Raw genomic sequence first — 26916 nt, 5'->3', positions numbered from 1 at the left:
TCTCAAAAGATCATAAGTTTTTTGAAAGCCATATGCAAAGTCTCTTTTTTTCTGAAAACAAATAAAACAAACACAAAAACCACAAAATCCATTCGGCTCCTTGGGAGTCATTCCCGAATGCTTAAGGCCAAGATCATGGATTGAAAATTGAAGCAAAACAATTCATCAAGACCATCTCTTGCTCAAGTTTTATAAGCCACATTAAGTTCAACTCTAGATTCAAAGAATCAAAGTTAAACCCTTGGCTTTAACCACATGCAACTAAGAAACTAACCTTAAATGATGATATAGAACCAAGTGTAGTTGACCCTTGCTTAGAGGAGTTGAAAGGTGCAAGAAATTGAAGAAATGGAGAAGAAAATGAGAGGGTTGGGGAGGTTTTTAGGCGCGTCCGAGAGGGAGTATGGAGAGGAGAGAGTGGAGTGATGTGTTGGTGAAGAAAATGATGTGAGGTTGAGTGTTTTATTTAGTTTTTGTCTCATCCAAGTGGTAGTGGAGCTTGTTTTTACCATTCTATCCTTCACCCACTAATAGCAAGATTTTGCATGCAAGGTTTTATGGGTCATTTATTTGGTCAAATGGAGTTAGTGGAGGGTGAAAGGTCGGTCTTACCCTTGATTTCTATTTTGGTTGAATTTGCATGCAAGGCTACACTTGTAGTTAAATAACTATTAAAAGTATAATTAAAAAGAATTAGTTTTAGTAATTAAAATATAAATCCATAAATCACCAAATTAATACCATAAATACTATGAGATTTTAGAAGTTTAATAAAATTGTTTTCAAAAATTTCGGACAAAAGAATTTATATTAAAATAGTTTTTCTAATATTATCATACTAATAAATCATGAAAAATATAATTAACATATTATAAATCCCACAAAAATTACAAGTAACTTGACTATATTCCACAATATTAAAATATAAATTTATCGCCTAATCGCATCTATTCAAATATTTACTAAATTGCTAGAAATCTCAATTATTTATTAATCGCGTAGCGAAAATCTTACTCGCGTACAAAAGCTATACGCTTAAAAATATTCCAGCAACATTCGCAATGCCATACGATAAAATTATACACAATATATAATGAATCCGCATAATGGGCCTTATAACATAAAATATTTATGAATACATATATCGCACTTATAAAATAGTTCAAATATTCACCGGTTGTCAAATCCTTCCCCCTCTTATAGGATTCTGTCCTCAGAATCTAGGAGAATAGTTGAGGATAATGATTCCGCATTTCAGATTCTAACTCCCACATTGCCTCTTCAACTTTAGGATACTTTCACCAAACTTACTGTTTTATTTTTAACAGTTCTTTCTTGTCGATCCAGTATCTGCATAGGTTGCTCTTCATATGATAAATCAGCTTGAATTTCCACTGGCTCAATCTCTATCACATGATTGGCATCCGGATTATACTTCTTTAGCAATGAGACATGAAATACATTATGCACGTGCTGATATTGTGGCGACAAGGCTAGCTCATATGCAACTTTCCCCACTTGGTTCAAGATTTCAAAAGGTCCGATGTATCTTGGAGCTAATTTTACTTTCTTACTGAATCAGGTTAAACCCTTCCATGGTGATACTTTTAGTGATACATCTTCCCCAATTTCGAATTTCACATCCTTCCAGGAGGGGTCCGTGTATTTCTTCTGTCTATCCTGAGCAGCAATGAGTCTCTTCTTAATCACAGTGACGGTGTCCTACATTTTCTGAATCAATTCAGGTCCAAAAATCTTTCCTTCCCCAACTTCATCCCAACTCGTCGGTGTTCTACACTTTCGCCTATATAAAGCTTCGTATGGTGGCATGCCAATACTTGAATGGTAGCTATTGTTATATAAAAATTCTACGAGTGGTAGATGATCATCCCAACTTCCCGAAAAATCAATTGCACAAAATCGCAACATATCTTCAATAGTTTGGATTGTTTGCTCTTTTTGGCCATTAATTTGTGGATGGTATGTCGTACTCATGTTTAATTTCGTTCCAAGATTTTCTTAAAATTGCCTCTAGAATCTCGAATTGAATCGAGGGTCTCGATTCGAAACTATCGATATAGGTACACCATGGCGTAACACGATTTCACGTACATACATATGAACTAGTCTGTCTAACGAAGACTTCTCATTGATTGGAAGAAAATGTGCCGATTCCGTAAGGCGGTCAACTATCACCCAAATTGTGTCGTGTCCAGAACGTGTTCGCGGTAAACCCACTACAAAATCCATGGCAATATTTTCCCACTTCCATTGTGGAATCTTTAATGGTTGAATCAAACCACTTGGTTTCTGATGTTCTGCTTTCACTCTTTAGCATGTGTCGCATTTTGAAACCCATTCTACAATCTCTCTTTTCATGTTCGACCACCAGAAACTCTTCTTCAAATCATGGTACATTTTGGTACTTCTCGGGTGAATTGAAATCTTGAGTTGTGTGCTTCTTGCAAAATATCCTTCTTCAATTCAGTCATATTTGGAATCCAAATTCTTGTCAAAAATCTCAACATACCTTGTTCATCTTTTTATGTACATATCTCTTCTTCTATCAACTGATTATTCTCCTGAGTCATTACTTCATCTTGGCATTTCTTTATCCTCTCTAGTAGTGTTGGTTGAAAAGTAATGGCATAACACATTTCTTCCGCTCTTCCATGATCACAAAGTTCTAATTGCAATTTTTCAACTTCATCAGATAATTCCTTCGACATTGTTATCGTACTTAGCTTTTCCTTCCTACTCAAAGCGTCTACTACTATGTTGGCCTTTCCCGGATGATATTGTATCAAACAATCATAGTCTTTGATCAATTCCAACCATCAGCGTTGTCTCATATTTAGCTCATTCTGAGTAAAGAGGTACTTCAGACTTTTGTGATCCGCGTATATCTCGCACTTTTCCCCATATAAGTAGTGCATCCATAGATTCAAAGCAAACACTATCGCATCTAATTCTAAGTCATGAGTCGGGTACTTCTGTTCATGTGGTTTAAGTTTTCTTGAAGCATATGATATCACCTTCCCGTGTTGCATCAATACGCATCCAAGTCCTTTATAAGAGGCATCACTGTATATCACAAAATCTCCCTTGTCATCTGGTAATGTTAAAACTGGAGCAATTACCAATCTTTTCTTCAATTCTTGAAAACTACTTTCACACTTCTCTGTCCATTCAAACTTCTCATTCTTCCTTGTCAATTTAGTCAGTGGTACGGAAATCTTCGAAAAATCCTTTATAAATCTTCTATAGTATCCTGCTAGTCCCATAAAACTTCTCACTTTTGTTGGCGTCTTCGGTGCCTCCCAATTCATTACAGCCTCAATCTTTTCAGGGTCTATCCTAATTTCCACACTTCCAAGGATGTGTTCTAGAAATATTACTTCAGTTAACCAAAACTCACATTTCGAGAACTTGGCATACAATCTCTCCTTTCGCAATACTTCCAAAACTATTCTTAGATGTTCCGCGTGATCAGCTTCTATCTTTGAATATACTAAAATATCATCGATAAAAACTATGACAAACTTGTCCAAGTACTCCTTGAATACTCGATTCATCAAATCCATGAAAGCAGTCGGTGCATTTGTCAACCCAAAAGCCATAACGAGAAATTCGTAATGTCCATATCTTGTTCGAAAAGCTGTTATCGGTATATCCTCAAACTTAATCTTCAATTGGTGGTATCCCGATCGCAGATCAATCTTTGAAAAATAAGAGGCTCCTTTGAGTTGGTCAAATAGATCATCAATCTTAGGCAAAGGGTATCTATTCTTAATCGTCAACTTGTTCAATTCTCGATAATCTATACAAAGTCTCATGCTCCCGTCCTTTTTCTTCACAAACAAAACTGGCGCGCTCCACGGTGAAACACTTGGTCTTATAAATCTCTTGTCTAGTAGTTCTTGTATTTGCTTTGCTAATTCCTTCATCTCCGTTGGTGCCATCCTATATGGAGCTTTCGAAACAGGTTCGGTGCTGGGTGCAAGATCTATTATAAATTCAATTTGTTTGTCCGGTGGTAAGCCAGGAAGCTCTTCAGACAAAAACATCTAGAAAATCTCTTACTACTGGAATGTCTTCCGGATTAGAAACTTATATACCCGTATCAACTACATATTCCAAATACGTCTTGCATCCTTTCCGAAACAACTTTTTTGCTTGCATCGAGGTGAGGAATGTCTGAGTCTACCTTTGGCCCTTGAATGTCACTTTCTTACCTTGAGGTGTACTTAGTACTACCCTTTTATTCTTACAGTCTATTTGAGCACTGAAACTTGCCAGCCAATCCATCCCTAAGATCACGTCAAATTCGCCTAATTGGAAAGGAATAAGGTTCGCAGGAAAAATGTATCTGGCTATCTGTATTGTACAATGAGGGCAAATATGATTTACAGATACTCTATCTTGATTATAGAAGATAATGGATAAGGGCTCATGCATCGATTGGGTTTCACAATTCAACTTATCAACAAAAGACTTCGAAATAAATGATCTGGTGGCTCCCAAATCAGTCAGTACTTTAGTACTAGCAACATTAACAGAAAGCGTACCTAACACTACATCGGAACTTTGAATTGCATCATTCACGTTCATGTTGAAAGTTCTTGCTTAAGCTAGATAAGTCAAAGATGGATGATTTGAAGATGATGCTATCTGAGGTTGATTAAAAGACATTGGGAATGATGGGGTTGGCATAGGAGTTGCCTGATTTAAAGGGTATGGTATAGTAGTCATTTGCAGCAATTGATTGTTACCCACTCCTTTGCACTCTCGTGACACATGTCCTGCTTTCCCACACTTATAACACGTGATGTTGGCCTTCTAATTCATACATTCATGAGCATAATGGCCCTTCGTATGACACTTGAAACAAACTACATTCGCCTTATTGCAGATTTCTGTATGTCGCCTATTACAAATCTTACATTTTGGAACTGATCCTTGCGGGGGTTTCTGTCCACTAGTTGATTGAGATCTTGTTTCATGTAATTTATTCCCAAATTCTTTCTTCTTGAAGTTCTCGGGTCCACTCTGAGGTTTAAGCCTTTAATTAGTTCTCGGATTCTGGCCCTTGTAACTTGAGCCTTCTTCTCCCATTTCAAATCTTCTTTTCTTGTTGCCTTTCTCCTATTGATTTTGCTCACTCTCGCCTTCAATTACCATTCCCTTCTGAACTACTTTAGCATAGGTAGTCAACTCAAAAGCTGCCACACGACTCCTTAACCAAGGCTTCAATCCCTGTAGGAACCTTTTTGCCCTTTTCTCTTCAGAATCAACATACTCTCCCATAAACCTAGAAAGTTCTGTAAAGTTCTTCTCGTATTCTCCAACTGTCATATTTTCTTGCTTCAACTCAAAGAATTTCATCTCCATTTGTGTTTGCATATAGCGAGGAAAATACTTATCCAAAAAAATTCTCTTAAACCTATCCCAAGTAATAACTTTAGCAGCTTCTAAAGCTTTTGCCGACTCCCACCAATAGTTTGATTCGCCTTTAAGAAAGTAAGTGGCATACTCCACCTTCTGATTATCTCCAACATTTGTTAAGGCAAAGGCCTTTTCCATCTCCTTGAGCCAAGCATGAGCTTCTACTGGGTCTTGTGTTCCTATAAATTCTGGGGGTTTGACAGATTGGAATGTTTTGAAAGTAGTGGCGTTTGCTGGGGGAGGTTGACGTGGATGCATTTGTTGAAGAAGTTTTTGTTGTTGGGCCATAGTAGCAATTTGCTGCCGTACCAATTCCATAAGTTGTGCTATATCGGAGTTTTGGTTTTCTCCTTCATTTTCTTGGTTATTTGTAGGTCTTCCTCGAGCTCTCCTAGATGCCATTTTCTGAAATAAGAGTTATACAGTTTGAGTGATGCAAAAACTAGGGTATTATTTGCAATTATCATGGTATACAGTTTTCAATATAACAATAAGGGTGATGCATGGTGATAAGCAAGAAATTTAAAAGAGCAAATATAAGAATCAAGGAAAATACATAACTTAATTTAACATAGTTCGAGTCGAAAGGTATGAATCACAAGGTACAAATATGAATACAAATCCGAAATAAAACAATATGAGAGTCAAAAAACGGAAACAAAGAACATGTAATAAAAGGAGCAGCCTAATCCAAGCAACTAAAGGTCAAGTCCCCTAGAACTCATCGTAAGCCTCCTCCTCGGACTCCTCCTCACGGGTCCTTGCGGTGTCGGGGGTAGTGTCCTCACGTAGTATCTTGACCACGCTCCCAAGCCTATCCACTATCATCTGCACAGTAATGATTGGTCTGGTCGTGATGCACGGGCATCTCCTCCAATCTTGATGTGGCTACCTGGATCAGTGACTCAAGCCTCGAAATGGTTTTTGCCTTAGGTCTGTTACCCATCACTTGCTTACTTTCATAGGCCTCTTCAAGACATTCCATCAGCCAGACATACTTTCCTTGGAGAGTGTCATGATGCAACCTTAAGTCAGCATAGACAGAAAAAGCAATTATGTCGCTCTGCGGGGCCGAAGATGATGAGTCCGCACGTTGCTGTCAAGTAATATATCTATATACAAAGGTTAGATACGGTTTACTCGAATATCGCACATTAGTACTCCCAATATTATATTATATACTCATACTTCCTATAGTCTTAATTGGGTTGTCCAGGGACTCTAAACCTGGCTCTGATACCAACTCTGTCACACCCCAAACCAATAACACACACACACGGAACAAAAGCTAACCATAATTATATTACATACTTATAAGTCCAAAAGATGATAATAATACGATTACAAACTCAACCAAAAATAATAACAATCCCGAGATCTTTACAAGTTCAGAGTTTGGAACATCCCTTCTAATTAATACCACATTTACATACTGGCGAATTTCGCCTAATCTATGCATATATTCTACCTGCGCCCTCAAATGGTCTTCACCCTGCCTACCAGTTGACTTATGGGTGGTGTGCTTGGTACGAACGATGATTGCTAGCTGTAGAACAGGGTTAAATACAAGAAATGAGCTAAATGCTCAGCAAGTACTATCGGTTCTACTATACAATGCATTATCTCAAAATCATGGGTTCATGAATCAAGAGGTTATAGATGCTTGTAAAAAATAACAATAAGAAACATGAAGTTATAATATAAAGACATGGTAGAATCATAGCAATCGAAATATGGCATATGGTATCATGGCATCGGGAAACATGTTATAATCATTTAAATATCAAATCATCAAAATCAATTTTAGGACGCTACAGATTACAGACGGTGATCAGCCGCGAAGTATTCCCGAACCGCGCTGGGTTCTCAGATATAATGGGATCCCTAGGATATGTGAGGCTATCAATAACGTGAAAAGAACTTGCATCTAGGTCCAATACACTAAGATAAGAAAACATTTATTTTATTTTTAATGATTTATAACATGGATTTCGGGGAAAGATTTGGTATCACTTTAACTGAATTATAACAAGAGAATTCAAGTTCACTAATGAGATGTCAAACGCATATTAGAAATCTCTATGTGATGAGTTCCAAGGATGAATAAAAGTCAACTCTACATGGTATTGAGGGTGGTACTTTGATATTTATTAAAATATGATTGTGTGATGAGGTTCGTATTAGGGAATTTGGTAGATAGTTTAGTATTTACGGTCAAATGGATAGGGAATATTTTGAAGGTAAGGTACTAACAAGGTTAAGAGTTATTAATGGAAGTATTTGAACTAATTAATGACATGGTGATTATTACAAATAAGCATTTATGAAAAAGTATGTAGACTTACAACAATTATAAGCATAAGGAGGTAATAACTTGCGTTCCAACAATTCTAAGATTATTCGATCTTGACGGCACGAGTCTTCCCCTTCGCTTCAGAACCTACACATTATATTAACCTCATTACTATTCACCCTTTAACACCTTATAATCCTATAAGCTCCTAGACTAACTTTTACCCTTATCATAACTACTATTACACAAGAACCTATGATTATAAGAATACACATAACTTAAGCATATACATTTCTAGTAATCCACATAATTACATAATCACATAATGGCATAACATATACTACTTAGTTATTTTTACTATAATATCACATAAATACCTAAGCACATAAGAAAGTAACATATAAGAACTATTATTGACTTTAATTTAAACCTAAAGATTTTGTGCAACACTCAGACTCTTCACCACTAAGTCCCAATTACAACGAATACCACTAAAGCTTCCTAATGCCACTCTAAGAGTGCTCTCGGGTGTCTTGGTAAAAATGAGATGTCTCCACCTTGGGCCCTCACTCCAAACCACTTCACAAAGGTTTTTAAGACTCTAAACTAACTTTTAAAGTTGGTAAGGCTCAGGGGCCTCACTCATATAGGTTTACAAAGATCAATACTCACACTGAAGTTCCCTGCTAACACCAGTTTGCACTACCTGTGTTCTTTGGAAGAAATCTTAACTTCTATATTGGGCCTTCTAACAAAACCAATTCCCATGGATTTTTAAGACCTAAACCTAACTCTCAGACTTGGTTTTAGGCCAAGGCCTCACCTAGGCCTCTCTAGGCTTCTGCTCAAAGTTGATACTGCCCAACCTCCCTCGAATTCACTCTGCTCTGTTTTTACTTACTTAAAACTCACTTTTCTCATTCAATTTTTAATTCTAATGGTTTGTTAAGCTTCCTAAGGATGAATTATACTTATTTAAGCCAAGGCCCCATGAAGGCCTGTTAGGAATATGTGTATTAGTTTGATGATAAGTTAAACAAAATATTTAAGTAGAAATCTAGTGTTTGTAGCCTCAACGGATAAGACCATTTTGGCTATCCGTTGAAGGAGTAGCTTTACTTAGAAATAAGTTTAGTATTGTAGCACATTTCATTCTCTGTATTTAACTTGTAATTCTTAGATGTTGTGGGAAATTATCAGTCATGTTGACTACTAGTGGATTAGCAAATATGAGGGCTAATTGTAAATATTTCATGCCTTGTAATTTTGTATAAGTGAAGTAATATCAACTAATATTAAAGGTCTTTAACGGATGAGAAACAAAGCTTCAACGGACATCTCTAAAGCTTCAACGGATAACATCCATCAACGGATGAGTGCTTCAACGGATAAAGCTTCAACTGCTAAATGCATCGGATGAAAGCTTCAACGGATGCTTAGTTCAGTAGCAGTTGATAGTGACAATTCATAAGCTGAAAGAGGCATATGGGTTGACAGAGACAAACTGGAATGTGGCAGCCTCTAGGAGGAATCAAGAAAATGCAGCATTTCCATTCTGGTGCAAACAAGGAAGTATTCAAAGATTCATAGCTAAACCTAAATTGCATTGGATAGAGAAATGAAGAAGAAACATGTGAAGAATCTTTTAATTGTATTTTACAGTTTTGTCTTCACTTGTAAACTTGGTGATATATAAACCAAGTATCAGCTAGTAATTAGATGTGAATTTTTCCAGAGCTGTTTAGAAAAATCCAGAGAGAAAATCATCTAGTTTGTATTAGGACGCAGCTGTGATTTAATTCTTTGAATTACAGATTTTCTGAAATAACACATCTCCGGTGGAACAACAAATCCACCAGAAAACTTTTTAAGTCTGTTGTGTTCTTTACATTTGTGTTTGAATATATATATCTGTCTGCATTAGCTAAAAGCAATTCACACACACTTGTTCATCAAAATATAATAGCCTAGAGACTGCTCAAAAATTGAAAAATTTTTGAGATTTACATTCAACCCCCTTCTGTAAATCTCATTGTTAGTTCACTGGGAATAACAATTGGTATCAGAGCAAGCTCTTAACAAACAAAGAGTTTAAAGATCTATTCTGCTAACATCGTGAGTAAGAAGGATATTGGTGTAAAGATTCCAATCCTGGAAAGAGATAACTATCATCACTGGAAAGTGAAGATGCATTTACATCTTCTCTCTCAAGATGAAAGCTACATCAACTGCATTGAAAATGGTCCTCACATCCCTCACAAGGTGGCCACAGCTGCTACTGCAATAGTTGCTGTTGGACAGTCTATTCCCAAGCCAAAAGCAGAATGGACTGTTGAAGATATTGAAGAGGTTCACAAGGACAAGAAAGCCATGAACATTCTGTTTAATGGCCTAGATCAAGATATGTTTGACAATGTCATTAATAGCCAAACTGCTAAGGAAATTTGGGATACTGTGCAACTTATCTGTGAAGGTACTGAGCAAGTTAGAGAAAACAAAATGCAGCTTCTCAATCAACAGTATGAATATTTTCATTTTGAAGAAGGATAATCATTGAATGATACCTTCAACAGATTTCAGAAACTGTTGAATGGATTAAAGCTGTATGGCAGATTGTACCAAGTCAAAGACTCCAATTTAAAATTTCTGAGGTCTCTACCAAAGGAATGGAAGCCTATGACTGTTTCTCTAAGAAATTCTCAAGATTATAAGGACTTCACACTTGAAAGATTATATGGAATTTTGAAGACATATGAACTTGAAATGGAGCAAGATGAGCTGTTGGAAAAGGGAAAGAGAAAAGGAGGATCAGTTGCACTTGTAGCTGACAATGAGAAGATTGAAGCCAGGAATGAGGAGAAGACAATGCCAAGTCTCAAAATTGGCACAAGTAAATCAGAATCAAGCAAGGGAAATGAGCAAGTAGCCGAGGATGAAGACAATTCCAGTCAAGATGACTCTGATGATGTTGATGAACATCTGGCTTTTCTGTCCAGGAGGTTTGCAAAGATGAAATTTAGGAAAAATACAAAATTCACTAAGTCAAACAAAAACATGGTGGACAAATCCAAGTTCAAATGTTATAACTGTGGCATTAGTGGACACTTTGCAAATGAGTGTAGGAAGCTAACCTCTGATAAGAAGAAATTTGAGCAAGTTGATTACAAAAAGAAGTATTTTGATTTGCTCAAACAAAAGGAAAGAGCTTTTCTCACTCAAGATGATTGGGCAGCAGATGGAGCCAATGAAGATGATGATATGGAATATGTCAACCTAGCCCTGATGGCTAATTCTGATGAAAATGAAACTAGTTCATCAAGCAACCAGGTAATTACTACTGATCTCTCTCAGCTTTCTAAGATTGAATGCAATGAAGCCATAAATGATATGTCCAATGAATTATATCATTTGCGTGTTTCCCTTAAATCACTAGCTAAAGAAAACACAAGAATTAAAGAGAATAATTTGTTTTTAAGTGATAGGAATGCTGTGTTAGAGAATCAGGTAATTGAGCTTGAAAAGATTAAAATTAAATGCTTGACTGTTGAGAGTGAACTAGAAGAAGCTGTTAAGAAAGTAGAAATTATTTCTAAACAGTTAGAAAGTGAGCAAAAGGTAATCAAGGCCTAGAAAACATCTAGGGATGTTAGTGCTCAGATTGTCAAGGTTCAGGGAATTGAATCATTCTGTGAGAATGCCTGGAAGAAAAACAAAAAGGAGTTAGAATTAATTGATGGATTGTCAACGGATGTGAAATCAACGGATGATGAAAGTTATCCGTTGAAGGAATAAAAAGAGCATCCATTGAAGGCTCATCAATTAAAACATGCAAGTGATTCTAAAAAGAAAAATCTCAATAAGAAGGATGGTTCAACTTTCAAGAACTTTGTCAAAAAAGGAGCTAGCACATCCAAAGATGCCAGTAAGGTGAATATAGGACACATAACTTTAGATCAGCTGAAAAATAGGCTTAAATTGGTTGAGGATAAAAAGGAAACTAAAAGAAAATCTAATAGAAATGGGAAGGTAGGGATTAATAAACACAACAATTACACACCTGATAAGTATGCTCCTGGAAAAGGCTGTGTGCATTGTAAAAATGTTAATCATCTATCTGATAACTGCAAATTTGTTAAGAATGCTCCCATGCCTTTAACTCCCTCCATGCCTAACATGTCTATGTCACCTCTGCATGTTATGCCTGTTATGTCTCATCAGAATCCTCATGCACATTTTGCAAACATGCCATATGTTAATAATCCTTATTTTACTGCATTCAGTATGCCTCAGATGCCATACAACATGCCTATGTGGAATAATATGTTTGCACAATCCATGCCTTATCAAATTCAATCAAATGTGCTAAATGATTCCGTGACTAACCCTACACTTCAACCAACTACATCTGAGATCAAGGTTGACCTAAAGTTACCTAAGTGAAAAGATGCAGGAGGAATAAAGTCTAGGAAAAAGACTAACAAGGCTGGACCCAAGGAAACTTGGGTACCAAAATCAACTTGATTGATTTTATTGTGTGCAGGGAAAAAGAAGGAATCTATGGTACTTGGACAGTGGCTGTTCAAGACACATGACAGGAGATTTCACCCTGCTCACAGAGTTCAAGGAGAGAGCTGGCCCTAGCATAACCTTTGGAGATGACAGCAAAGGGTTCACTATGGGATATGGCTTGATTTCAAAAGAAAATGTCATCATTGATGAAGTTGCATTAGTTGATGGTCTCAAACACAATCTATTGATCATCAGTCAACTATGTGACAGAGGGAATACTGTTTCCTTCAATTCTGAAGCCTGTGTTGTCACAAGTAAGAAGGATAACAAAGTGGTTCTAACTGGAGTTAGAAAAGGGAATGTGTACTTAGCTGACTTCAACTCTACAGATTCAGAATTAATCACTTGTCTTCTCAGCAAAGCAAGTCCAGATGAAAGTTGGCTATGGCACAAGAAGCTATCCCATTTGAATTTCAAGACAATGAATGATCTAGTCAAAAAAGACTTAGTTAGAGGAATTCCTCTAGTGGAATTCACAAGGGATGGACTGTGTGATGCTTGTCAGAAAGGAAAGCAAAAGAAAGCATCATTCAGTAAGAAGCTTGAATCTGCAATTGATGAACCATTACAACTGGTACACATGGATCTTTTTAGACCAGTCAATGTATTGTCAATTTTAAGGAAAAGATATTGCCTAGTGATTGTAGATGATTTCTCAAAGTTTTCATGGGTTTATTTCCTTGGATCAAAGGATGAAGCTAGTTAAATCATCATCAACCATATCAAGCAAGTCAACAATCATCCAGATTTCAAAGTAAGGAATATCAGGAGTGACAATGGAACTGAGTTCAAGAATACAACCATGAAGTTGTTCTGTGAAGAATATGGGATCATGCATGAGTTCTCAGCTCCAAGGACTCCACAACAAAATGGTGTGGTGGAAAGGAAGAACAGATCACTAATTGAAGCTGCAAGAACAATGCTTGAAGAGTCAAAACTCCCAACATACTTTTGGGCTGAGGCTGTTAACTGTGCATGTTACACTCAGAATATTTCTCTAATTAATCAGGAAAAAGGCATGACTCCCTATCAATTGTTCAAGAGAAGAAAACCAACTTTAAACTTTCTGCATGACTTTGGTTGCAAATGTTACATTCTAAGAAATCAACCTGATCACAAAGGGAAGTTTGATGCAAAGGCTGATGAAGGAATATTTGTTGGTTATTCTACTGGAAAATCATATAGAGTCTACAATCTAAGAAACAACATTGTCATGGAATCTGTGCATGTTGTGTTTGATGATAAAAAGATTGATGGACTAACAGATGAGGGACATCATGAAGGACTCAAATTTAACAACATTGAGATATATTGCGATGATAGTGAAGATGAGAATGATGGAGAAGGCACCTCGAAAAGAATTCAAAATCTGCCTTTGGATAATGCACAGAATGCTGCATTCATTGAAAGTCATAATTCAGCTTCCGTTGATAGAAGCAATGCAGCATCCGTTGAAAGACAAAGTGCATCATCCGTTGAAGTTCATAATGAAGCATCCGTTGATCACAGTCTGTCAACGGATAATCATTTCACTTCATCAGTTGATAGAACTCCCAATTCCTTTCAAAGGATCAGCAACTCAGGGGGAGTTTCAACCAATCAAAATTCTATCTCACATCATGAAAATACTGACGCAACCTCATCTAGAGCTAATCTACCACCTTAAAGGAAATGGACCAAGAATCACCCTTTTGAACTAATCATTGGTGATGCTACATCTAAAGTGCAAACTAGAAGGGCTACTCAAGATGAATGTTTGTATAATAGCTTTCTATCACAGGAGGAACCTAAGAGAGTGGAAGAAGCTCTATTGGATCCAGATTGGATTTTAGCAATACAAGAGGAGCTAAACCAATTTGAAAGGAACAAAGTATGGAAGCTGGTACCCAAGCCAAAGAACAAGAGTTCTATTGACACAAAATGGGTATTCAGAAACAAGATGGATGAAATTGGCATTGTCATAAGGAATAAAGCCAGATTGGTTGATAAAGGCTATTCTCAACAAGAGGGAATAGATTTTGATGAGACATTTGCTGCACTTGCCAGACTTGAAGCCATTAGAATCTTTCTAGCCTATGCAGCCCATGCCAATTTCAAGGTCTATCAAATGGATGTCAAGAGTGCATTTCTGAATGGGGAATTGGAGGAAGAAGTTTATGTAAGCCAACCTCCAGGATTTGAAGATCCAAATTTTCCAGACAATGTGTATTATCTGTTGAAAGCACTCTATAGACTAAAGCAAGCACCTAGAGCCTGGTATGAGACTTTGTCAAAATTTCTTCTAGATAATCACTTCACAAGAGGTACTGTTGACAAAACTCTTTTCTTTAGAAATGTTAATGGCTCTACAATACTTGTTCAAATTTATGTAGATGATATTATATTTGGATCTACAGATGATAAGCTTTGTAAAAAGTTTGCTAAGTTAATGCAAAGTAAATATGAAATGAGCATGATGGGAAAACTATCTTATTTTCTTGGTTTACAAGTTAAACAAGTTAGTGGTGGAATTTTCATTAGTCAAACTAAATATATTTATGATCTTTTAAAGAAGTTTGACTTAATGGATTGTTCATCTACAAAAACTCCCATGGCCACTGCCACCAAGCTTGAATTAAACAAGGCTGAAAAGTCTGTAGACATTTCAAGTTATAGAGGCATGGTTGGTTCACTTTTATATTTAACTGCAAGTAGACCTGATATAAATGTTTTCTACATGTCTCTGTGCTAGATTTTAAGCTGACCCTAAAGAGTCTCACTTAGAGGCTATTAAAAGGATTTTCAGATATCTCAAAGGGACTCCAAATCTAGGAATTTGGTACCCTAGAGAGTCTGGCTTTGATCTAATTGGCTACTCAGATGCAGATTATGCAGGTTACAAAATAGACAGGAAAAGCACAACTGGCACCTGTCAATTTCTAGGGAATAAGCTTGTGTCATGGTTCAGAAAGAATCAAAATTTTGTTTCAACATCAACAGCTGAAGCTGAGTACATTGCTGCTGGTAGTTGCTGTGCACAGATATTATGGATGAGGAATCAACTATTTGATTATGGACTAACTGTTGACAAAATTCCTCTATTCTGTGACAACACAAGTGTCATTGCCATTACTGAAAATCCAGTGCAGCACTCAAGAACCGAGCATATTGACATCAAGTACCACTTCATAAGGGAACATGTGATGAAAGGTACAGTGGAACTTCATTTTGTTCCAAGTGAAAAGCAGATTGCAGACATATTTACCAAGCCACTTGATCAATCAACATTCACAAGATTAGTAAGTGAGCTAGGTATGCTTAATTATTCATAAATTCTTGTCCTCATTATAATCTGCTTTGAAGCCTGAAATGAATTTGTGACAAGAACAAAATTGGCTTTAATTAAAGATTATTCTATCAATGGATATTCCCTATCCGTTGAAAGCCAAAATTATTCTATCAACGGATGTTCATTATCCGTTGAAAGACAAATACATTTCTGATAATTTTATCCTTCCACGGATAAAACTGTGTTAATCTTCAAAGGATAACTATTTACCTCATCCGTTGAAGTGTCACATCAGTTACTTTAAGTGAGTCACAGCCGTTGATTTGTTTACTTAACCGTTGATACATATATACACTATTGTATGTATTTATATTAAAGGCAGTTTTCAGAATTTCTACAGTTTTCTTTATTTTCAAACGGTTGTAATTTATTTAAAAGTATCATTTAATCATTTTATTTACGTTTTAATTCGAGAAAGTATAAAAGCCCATTGAATTCTTATTTTCACTTTACGCTTTCTTGCAATTTTTACTCTATTTCTCTCCCAAAACTCTCAATCTTTTCTCTGCAATCTCTACTCACAACAATGGCACCAGTAGTCAAGATTATGTCACAGTCTGGCTTTGTTTATGAAAAGAACAATTTTGTAGCCTTGGTGGAAAAGAATGAAGCCCATTCAGATTATCACAAGATGATGGACTTCATCAAGAACTGCAAACTAAGCTATGCAATGCTGGAAGCCCCAACTATCTATTGTGAGGTAATTGAGGAGATTTGGACAACTGCAGAGTTCAACTCCACATATATGACCATTGCTTTCTCTCTCAAAGGTAAGGATTATTGTATTAACTGTGATGATATACAATCATGCTTTAAGTTACCTAAGAAAAACGCCATGACACCACACATTGATGTATCTGCTATGTTAGATTCCATAGGCTATTCTTTTGATTCTGCTAGTCTAGGGAGCATTAGAAGAAAGGGCCTTAGGAAAGAATGGAGTTTTCTTGGAGATGCCTTTATCAAAATTTTCTCTGGGAAGATTAGCAATTTTGATGCCATAACTTCATCTCTTGTTAATATGCTCTATATGCTAGTTTCTGATAGGTACTTTAATTTTAGCAACTATGTCATGCTAGAATTAGGTTCCAGGTTAGGTAACAAAGCTAATAGACCTCATAACATCTACTATGCAAGATTCTTTATATTATTGGCTAACCATGTTGCTAAAGGTTTGGTCATAACTAATGAGAGCAATAAACTCAAATGCTGGGCACAAGAGAAAAGGGTCCTTGCAGACCTTTTGAGAATTAACCTCAACAGCCAGGTGCCATTGGTATATTTACCAATAATGAATGCACCTTAGGTAAGTGAGGTAAACACTTCTACAACTCCTACATCTTGCACCCCCATTGTTTCTTTGTCTTCTAGTATGGAAATGGAATCTGTGTCTTTGTCCCAACAGATTCCTACCAAAGCCACCAAACCTGAAATTCTAAAACACAAGTCAAAGAAAACCACCTCTGTTGTTTCTCAAAAGACAACAGTTGTAACAACTACCAAAAACCCTGAAGGGAGTGAACAGGGTGTGAGTAGTGATGGGAGGGGTGAACATCAAGAAACCCCCTAGGATAAGGTGGGAGAGGTAAGTGGTACCCTAGCCAGCCAAGCCACAGTTTCTCAAAAGATTGTGGTGGTTCAAAAGGAGTCAAACACATCCCTAGTTGCATCCTCCCAAAAGGATGCAGCTATTGAAAATAGTTCCCAACCAGGGACATAGAACAAAAGAGGGAGGGACAATGAAGCCACACATTCACATGTCAAAGCTTTTTCAAGAAGAAAGAAGGCTAAAACCCTAGTTTCCACACAGGGGGCACACACTGCACAGATACATCCACCTGTATCTTTGCCTTCTCAAATTCAGCTTGATGTGGCTCCAGCAAATGTGGAATCACATCCCCATTCTCTCATAATAGACATAACAATCACCAAATTCTCCATCACCATCTCTGGATGTGGATATGATATTCACATCAATTCCTGATTCTCCCTCTTTAAAACTCAGGGAGGAGCCCCACTCAAATCCTGGTGATCATCATCTGTTAGATGACTTGTTGGATCATCAGCCAATTCTTTCAGACGTAGTTGAAGAATCTGTGTCACCTCACTTAAAATCGATTCACAAAGATTAAACAGTTATGTCACTTTCAATATCTACATCTTTTCCTTCTTCAACGGATATCTCTCATCCGTTGACAAGTGGTTGTTCTTCGACGGATAAGCTTAATATCAGTTATCCATTGATATCATCAGTTTCCACTTCAACGGATACTCCCTATCTGTTGATGGTCTCTATACATATAACTGATTCAATTCCAAGTGTAGAAGACATGGTTGCTGTACAATCACTTCTAGGATTGAGGGAAGGGAGTGATAATTTGAGTGAGAGGCTGGGTTGCTCCCAGGCAAAAGGAGAGGTTGAGAGTCAAAATATGCATGCTATTTCTTCCAGCATGGCAAAAGTAAGTGAGGGGAGTTCCACCTTAGTAGGTGAGGGTGAGGGTATGAGGGTGTGTGTGAGCCAGGGGGAGCCCCTGATGCAAGAATATAGAGAAAATGAGAGAAAAGCAGGTACAGAAGCTATAAGGGTGGATCCAGCCATTGCTAGTGAGTCAATGATTATGGATGATGCTGAAAAGGGAAGACAGTTTCAGCAACATTACAAAGCTGAAATTGATAACATTTCCTTGGATACTGACACTTTTACTCATCCTGTTTCAGCCTATCAACTGTTGGCTGCTCAGGGCAATGTGAAGGCAGAGCAAACTTTGAACATAGTGCACGCTTCAGAATCTCTTCAAAGAGATAAAGCTGCTGTTAATAGGATGCCTTCTCAAGCTAGTGAGCCATCTGAAGAATTTGAAGTAAATTCTAATGATGATGACTCTAATTCTTTGGATGGGAGCATGAACTTAGGGGGAGATGCAGGCCCAAGTTCTGTTCCAGATTTACCTAAATGGGCATGGACAAAGAAATCTACACCAGGATAATTTGGTGTAGCTTTGGTCAAGCAAGTAATGGCTATTCAAAAGGCCCTTCAGGAGACTACAGATGTTGGTATAAAGGCTATTCTTCAAGCTCATCTAGATTCTCTGCATCTCTTGCAGTTGCAGCATATCAGACATAATTTAAGTGTGGATGAACTCAAAAAGGATATTGCTGATCTGAAATCCTACAATTCTGAGAAGTTGGATTCAGTTATGCCTTATGGTACTATGCAAGATTTGTTGCTGAGATGGAGGAGAGAATATGATGCTGACAAGAGGCTGGTCAAGTTGGAAAATAGAGTTCAAATCATTGAAGACTCTGTGGTCACCATTCTTCAAAGTCAACAATCTCAGACAAATCTACTATTGCAGCTGGCAAAAGCACAAGGCTTGACCCCTGTCCTTGATGATAACAAAAAGGGGGAGAATAAAAGGGAAGGGGAAGGAGAGCCATCAACAACAGTTCAAATATCTAAAGTGCTAGTTCCTGCCATCACCACTTCTCCAACTCTTCAAATCAAAGGAAAGCTTGATGGAATTGATCTAATCCAGATAGCAGCAACTGAGATGAAAGTCAAAGAGCAAAGGAAGAAAATTGATGAAAGGATGCAACAAATCTTTGGTTCTACAACTTCAAAATCACAATCTGTGAAGCATAGCATAAAAGTGGATCCAATCATCATGGAGCTCAAGCCAGTAAGGAGAAATAAGGTTGGAGAGACTTCTTCCAAGAATCTGAAACCTATGGTTCTCAAGCCCAACAATAGATCCAACAAGGACTCTACAAAGAACCCTCTAAGCCTTGCTCAGTTAAAAGGAGTGGATTTTCCTCTTCCAAAGCCTGATGAAGACAAGGTTTTGGGTGGTAATATCATGAAGCATAAGGAGACCAAGGATGTGGTTGAAAGGATGAACATGGCCATTATCTTTAGAGAGGGAAAGAGTATCTGTGTGATACAAGGACATCCCAAATTCTCAATAGCCAAGAGGGAAGAAACCAGAAGGTTGAAGGAAGAAGTTAAAAAGCTAAAGGCTGACAAAAGAACACAAGCAAAGCTTGAAAAACAACTAAAGTCAAGTCAAGCTGAAGAAAAGAAAGAAATTGAAGACAAGAGTGAAGATGTAGGTATGGGGGATATGATTAGTGATGATGTGGAAGAAAGAATTAAGGAAAGAAAGGAATGGCAGAAAGGGAACAGAAAGAAGGCCAATGCAAAAAGGAAGATGGTAGATGAAACTGAAGAAACCCAATCAAAATCCAAACCACTACCTTCTATTCCTGAACCCATTGTGCCTAACCCTTTCATAAACATCAATGGTGAAACAATCACTCCTAAGGAGGAACCAATTGATTGGGACACCATCAAATTACCGACCTTCTTAACCACTTCTCCACCATCAAAGAAACAGAAAAGGAAAATCAAATCAACACCTCCTCTAACCTCAATCAAATTCACTCAGAAGCCTAAGCCTAAGCCACAAGCCTCAAAGGATGATTATGTTCACATTTGTAACATAAAGGAATTTTCAGACATTGAACTCTATCTGGATGAGCTGGAGGAAGTAAGGGGAATAGATGCCTACAGACAGCTTCTAGAAAGACTAGTGTTCAAATATAAAGGAAGTGGGGAAAGGACTTGGCCTCTCTACAGGATTCTGAATGAAGGGTATTCTACCTTGGTTAGAGTCTACTCAGCCATAAAAAAGGATTTTGGCTATACCAGGACTGCCAAAACTGAGATTCTCAACAAGATTGCCAGCATATGGAAAACTTGGTGGGAGCCCAATGCCTTGCCTAGAACATTACTCATCCAAGAGAGAGGAATTACAATTCATAAATCGCCTAATTGGTTGATGGAGTTCAGAGACAATAAAGGAGTCAGAAGATTTTTCAGACTTGAAGATCAGCTCAAGATTGCCAGTAATGAAACTCTCAAGGATATGTAATCTAAGTTGGACATCAATGAAGTAGATGAAGCTGAATTCTACAGACAACTCCAACTCCAAATAGAGGAGAATGACAGGAGGCTAGGGAAGAAAATAAGGGATCAAAGGAAAAGAAATTAATCTGCTCAGACTAAAGGAGCACCCTTGGAAATAATGTAATTCTTCAATTCTATCTCAGTATACACACATTTGCAGCACTTTTGAATTTCTACTTTATTTCAGTTCATATGTTTGTTAAGTGTTTTGTTATTATCAAGTTGAACCCAAATTTATGCCTACAGTTCTAGTAGACATAAATAGGGGGAGATTGTTAGGAATATGTGTATTAGTTTGATGATAAGTTAAACAAAACATTTAAGTAGAAATCTAGTGTTTGTAGCCTCAATGGATAAGACCATTTTGGCTATCCATTGAAGGAGGAGCTTTACTTAGAAATAAGTTTAGTATTATACCACATTTCATTCTCTGTATTTAAGTTGTATTTCTTAGATGTTGTGGGAAATTATCAGTCATGTTGACTACTAGTGGATATGCAAATAGGAGGGCTAATTGTAAATATTTCATACCTTGTAATTTTGTATAAGTGAAGTAGTATCAACTGATATTAAAGGTCTTCAACGGATGAGAAACAAAGCTTCAACGGATATCTCTAAAGCTTCAACGGATAACATCCATCAACAGATGAGTGCTTCAACGGATAAAGCTTCAACTACTAAATGCATCAACGGATAACATCCATCAACAGATGAAAGCTTCAACGGATGCTTAGTTCAATAGCAGCTGATAGTGACAATTCATAAGCTAACAGAGGCACATGGGTTGACAGAGACAAACTGGAATGTGGCAGCCTCTAGGAGGAATCAAGAAAATGCAGCATTTCCATTCTGGTGCAAACAAGGAAGTATTCAAAGATTCATAGCTAAACCTAAATTGCATTGGATAGAGAAATGAAGAAGAAACATGTGAAGAATCTTTTAATTGTATTTTACAGTTTTGTCTTCACTTGTAAACTTGGTGATATATAAACCAAGTAGCAGCTAGTAATTAGATGTGAATTTTTCCAGAGCTGTTTAGAAAAATCCAGAGAGAAAATCATCTAGTTTGTTGTAACACCCCCAGATCCGGGGTCGGGGATCCGGGTCGTCACGGTCTTTCTTTCCACAATATCACTTCACTTAATTAATAATAATAACCTTATGCTGTGACCCCACACTAACACACACCACAACCCGTTATAGTCTCAGAGATGAAATTTAAATAAGTACAAGTCTTTGAATCCACAATTTAAAAGTTATTACAACCCAAAATGATTACTTGATAAATTTACAGTTAATTGCCATTATCTGCCACAAGTTATAATTATACATAATTGATTCTCAAAAGTAGATGGTCTGATCTACAATAGATCTACCTCTGCAGCTATAGCAGCTACAACATCAACGGGAAGACACAGGACGCTTCCCACGCGCTTGCGCTGGGTCTGCTGGAGTCTGGCCATCTTTCCTAACTGTTGTTGTGTGATGAAGAAATAAAGCAAGGGTGAGCAGCAAGCCCACCAAAATAATATGTATAATGATTTACAATATATGAGCCTACTCATAATACTCATGAAAGTCTTGGTCAAAAGAAATGAACCAAGTTTGATATCTTAATGCGATGAAGTCGCAAAATATTCAGTATATATACATATATACTTTTCAAAATATTGGAAGTCCTCTTCCATGCATAATACACACAGAATTCCAGTGTATAACTGTATAAAAATATCGTTGCAAGGTGATCTCATATATCTAACCTTGTCTCAACGTTTTTCTGAAAATCTTTGTCATGCATAAGATAATCATTTACTAGATATAAGTTTAAAAGATGAAGTTACAAAATACTCCAATATACTTATATCTTTTCCAAATACTACTTGAACTACCACCATTCAAGTTATAATTAGTTTCCAAAGTTCATCACATAGACGAGACTACAAGATAATACTTGAATAGATTCAACCTTTAAAATATCATCAAAATAAAATGAAGTTATGAGATACTTCATTTGATGCAAACATTATTTTGAAAACTTGACCCTGCCAACACTCAACAATCGCCCAACCGTAGCCTTTCTATCGAAGTGCTTTGGGTAGTGTTGCAGAAATATCCAATTGGATGATGAACTCATTACGGGAGTTTACCGCGCCAGGAAGACCACTTACGATGATCAGTCGTAGTAGTACAACCCCACCATTTTCTACATGTAGAGGAGAACCTGTCGGATTTACTTGTCAACCGAACACTGAACTCCTAAGGAATGGACCGCCTTAGCGGAACTTCCAGGCCATTTGGGCCAATATAATAAGGCTGGGCCGGCGCTACTCGGCCACTTATGCCACTCCTAGTTCAGATGAAATCCATGACTCTGAAACGTAAAGCTCGTTTCCCCCTTTCCCCAAGTAGAAACTTGTTGATACGGCTCCACCAAGAAGTCGTATCTAGTTGGAAAGGAAAACTCACCGATATTTCCCAGGCGATGCCTGTTAATGGATTAACTTGTCCCAAGAATTTTACTTCCCGAATATTGGGTAAGTAATCAAAAACTCTTTTACCAAGACAGCAACCTTGTTGCGAATATAAAACACACCACCGAGCCGGATCCCCCAGGTTTTGAGCGAGTATTTAAATCCCCTTTTTAAAAGGAAGATCTTAAATATAAAAATAGTTTTGGGATCCGCTCTAACTTTTGAAAATCATTTTAAAGACTCGAAAACACTTTAAAGAGTGTTTGGAGTAAAACTGATTTAATGAAGTAAATCAGTCCCCAGAATATTTAGAAAATGTCTGAATATTATTATTTAAATAATATTCCCATAAAAATAATCTTTATAAAATAATTGAAGTAGAAGTATTAAAACTTATACTTGAAATGAATAGCAAATAATCAAAGATATACTTATACGAAAGTAATATCTTTATTTGAATAATCAAAAATAAGTTTGATTATCGACACCTTATTCTTTAATAAATTAAAGAATATATCTCAGCAAATAATCGGAGTCATAGATCCTCAAATGAATATTCAAATAATATTCAATAAATAAAATAAGCTGAGTCATAATACCTCGAATGAATATTATAAATAATATTCATTAAATAAAATAAAGGAGTCATACATCCTCAAATGAATATTCAAATAATATTCAATAATAAAATAAAGTTAAAGTTATCGAATAAACCTTATTCGATTAATAGTTTTAAAAACTATATCCATATATATATATATATAAATAAATAAATATATATATATATATATATATACTCGGGAACATCGACTCCCGGTTTAGAAATATGTTCACCTTTTATCCCCTATACTAAGGGTATACGCAACTACTTGCTTATTTCTAGCATAGGTATTATGCAACTATAAGCATTGAAATCAACAGATAGATAACCAGATTACGAAACAGACATGCATATATACCATATTAGCATGCTCCAATATATCGCAAAATTTGCTAATAACAATCATGCAATATCACAAGATAATGCATATACATATATTTACATCACAACAACAGTATAACGGGTAGAAAACTTGCCTGAGCGACTGGGGGTTACGAATGGCTCGGGACGAGTCTGGTAACCTATAAACAACAAGTAAGTTGGAATTAAACCAAAATCACTTGTAAATCTTTACTTTAACTAACTTAGACTCTAACGCTTGTTTTGCGCTCACTGATTTGCTTAAGTCACTCGGGTACCCTCGGCTCCACCATTTTTAATAATTTAACCTTTACGAGTTTTAAAGCGATTCCTTCGCGAGTGACTTACCAACTGCCTAAAACACTTACCATAAATGTTTCATGCATTAATTAACCCTTTTTGGTCTTTAATCTACATTTCAAAGTAAGGCGAGGGAAAAAGTTTCGTTCGCGAAACGCCGTTACTTGAAACGGTCGTTTCTCCTAAACCGTAAATCGGAATCGAACGAACTACATATCAAAACGAAGCTCGTAACATGAGCTATCTAATCATGGCAGTGGTCATAATCTAGCAGGGGTTTCTCGGGTCCTAATGTTATGCACAAAAACAGTCTAAAGAAAATCGGGCGTTACGACGGCTATGTTTACGCGTTTTCCCAATTTTAAACCATTCAATACCAACCACAAATCAACCCCAAATCAATCATACAACCAATATCCCTCCAAACCACATCATAACAGCCCCAACAAATCCACATTAACCATTTATACTTATTCCTCACATGAACTAAAAGCTTTACTTAGGTTCTTTAACTAATTACCAAGATTTACAACTCCAACAATACAACAAAACCAACTAATCTCTACAAACTCAACCAAACTTCAACTAATCAAGCATCATGCCTCACATATGCTAAATCAAACACATTCAATCCTAATTACTCAAAACTAAAGCTAGGGTTTGTAGTTTATACCTTCCTTGGAGAGTGGAGAATCAAGAGGATGGCTTGGAATCACCTTTAAAGCCCTTAACCAAGCTTAATCTAAACAAAACTTCAAGAACACAAATTTTAGTTCTTGAAAACACTATTCACCATCTTCTTTGATGATTTATAGAAAAAGATTGGCTTGGAATTAGAAGCTTAAACTTATAGGAAGTATGTAACTTAACTAGGAGAAGCTAGGATAATTACCTTGGAAAATAACAAGTGGAGGAGCTTGGACTTCCAAAAATTAAGAAACCCACCCGAGAGCTTCATGAAGAATGGAGAATTTTGTGTTTTGTTTGATGAAAATGAAATGATTTGCTTGGTTGGTTGATTTGGTTTTGTTTTTGCTTTAGTGAATTACCTTCTTGCCCTTGGATTTGTGTGGTTACAAAGCCACCACACCTCCTCCTTCCCATGTCATGCTTATCTCATCCACATGATGTCATCCTTCCTTCCTTGTCTTCTTTCTATTGGTTGGATGACATCATTCCCATTAATCCCTTTGATTAACTTCCTAATCGTTTGCCTAATGACCGCTGATCTGCTATACGGTTCGCTTAACTTTCGTTCTCGTTTATCGTTTGAGGGATCATACCCGGGATCTTATTACTTAGGTTCCCTTAACCTTTCTCAATATATTATATTCCTTTTATGATCCTCTCCTATAATCCTTTAATTTCAATCCTTTTTATCCTGTTACCTTATACTCAATTCTCTCCGTATCTTGTGGATTTCCGGGAAAAATCAAAGTGTTCGGAATTGGATTCTGACGATCTTTACATACACTTATATACCACATAGAGTACTAATAATATCCCATAAGATCAATAACAGAACCCCTACATAGCGTGGCATGAAAAGTTTTCTCATTCAGCAAAAACACTATTCATAAGGGTTTCAAAAATTTCCAAAATTGGGGTTATTACAGTCTCCCCTCCTTAAAAGGATTCCGTCCCGGAATCAGATAGAAAACAAATGGGGACACTCTCTTAGCATCACACTTTCTAACTCTCGAGTCAATTTTCCCCACATTGTGGTTCTACCACCAAACTCTGCCTAGTTTGATAATCCTTCTCCTAAGCATTTGTCCCTTTTCACTCTATAACCCTTCCTGGTTGCTCCATATAGGTTACGTCGGGTTGCATATCTATGCGCTCATATTCCTCTATTCATCTGGCATCTAAATTACACTTCCTTAACATTGATACGTGAAACACGTTACGAACTTGCTACAGGTTCTGGGTTAAGGCTAGCTCATATGCTAACTTCCCAAACGTCTTAATATATCCAAGGGTCCAACAAATTGTAGACTTAGCTTTCCTTTCTTTCCGAACCTCATCAATCCTTTCCAAGGGATACCTATATCATTACTAGGTCCCCTATTTCATACTCTTCATCCTTTCGTGTCAAATCAACATACTTATCATGTCCATCTTGGGCTACTACCAGCCGTCCTCTGATTAGATCTATCATATCCTTGGTCCTTTGGACTACTGCGGGTCCGAGCATCTTGCGCTCTACAACTTCATCCTAACATAAGGGAGATCGACATTGTCTTCCTTCAAGGATCTCATAAGGCGACATCTCGATAATGACATATGATCTATTGTCGTAAGATAACTCGATCCGAATTAAGTGATCATTCCAAATTCTTTCAAGTCTATTACACAGACTCTCATCATAGCTTCCAATCATTAGAGCTCTTGCTCCTCAATACCCATTCTTTTCCAGTTCGTAATCGCTACTACCTTCCGTTCCTAATATTATACGGGTTATACTTTTGCTTGTTAGCGTTCTATGACCTTTTAATAACCACGTCAACCTTAGTATCACGAATGTGTTTCCATTCCGCATACTACCACCACTTTATTACTCCTTTTTCAGTTATTTCT

The 26916-nt window shown here is 36.9% G+C and overlaps 1 protein-coding gene across 1 annotated transcript; it reads right to left on the bottom strand.

The window, feature by feature from the left end:
• Nucleotides 1-1578: 1578 nt before the first annotated feature.
• On the bottom strand, nucleotides 1579-5847 carry LOC141697979 (uncharacterized). The gene is made up of 4 exons (XM_074502571.1): nucleotides 5179-5847; nucleotides 4236-4377; nucleotides 3141-3511; nucleotides 1579-1722 (listed from the first exon to the last, which is right to left on the bottom strand). The coding sequence occupies exons 1-4, from the start codon at nucleotides 5845-5847 to the stop codon at nucleotides 1579-1581; spliced, it is 1326 nt and encodes a 441-aa protein (XP_074358672.1).
• Nucleotides 5848-26916: the final 21069 nt, after the last annotated feature.

This window comes from Apium graveolens, chromosome 2, assembly GCF_009905375.1.
Source record: "Apium graveolens cultivar Ventura chromosome 2, ASM990537v1, whole genome shotgun sequence".
NCBI classification, from domain to species: domain Eukaryota; kingdom Viridiplantae; phylum Streptophyta; class Magnoliopsida; order Apiales; family Apiaceae; genus Apium; species Apium graveolens.
Note: the sequence above shows the minus strand (reverse complement) of the source record. Positions and strands in the feature narration are given on the sequence as shown.

Bases quoted from the DNA above. Each gene is read 5' to 3' on its own strand.
- LOC141697979 (XM_074502571.1), bottom strand. From the start codon at position 5,847: ATGGCATCTAGGAGAGCTCGAGGAAGACCTACAAATAACCAAGAAAAT. The intron at 4,378-5,178 runs GTAATTGAAGGC...TGTACAATACAG, and splicing joins AAGTAGTTCAGAAGGGAATG to ATAGCCAGATACATTTTTCC. The intron at 1,723-3,140 runs GTAATTGCTCCA...CAGAAAATGTAG, and splicing joins AAGAATTGAAGAAAAGATTG to GACACCGTCACTGTGATTAA.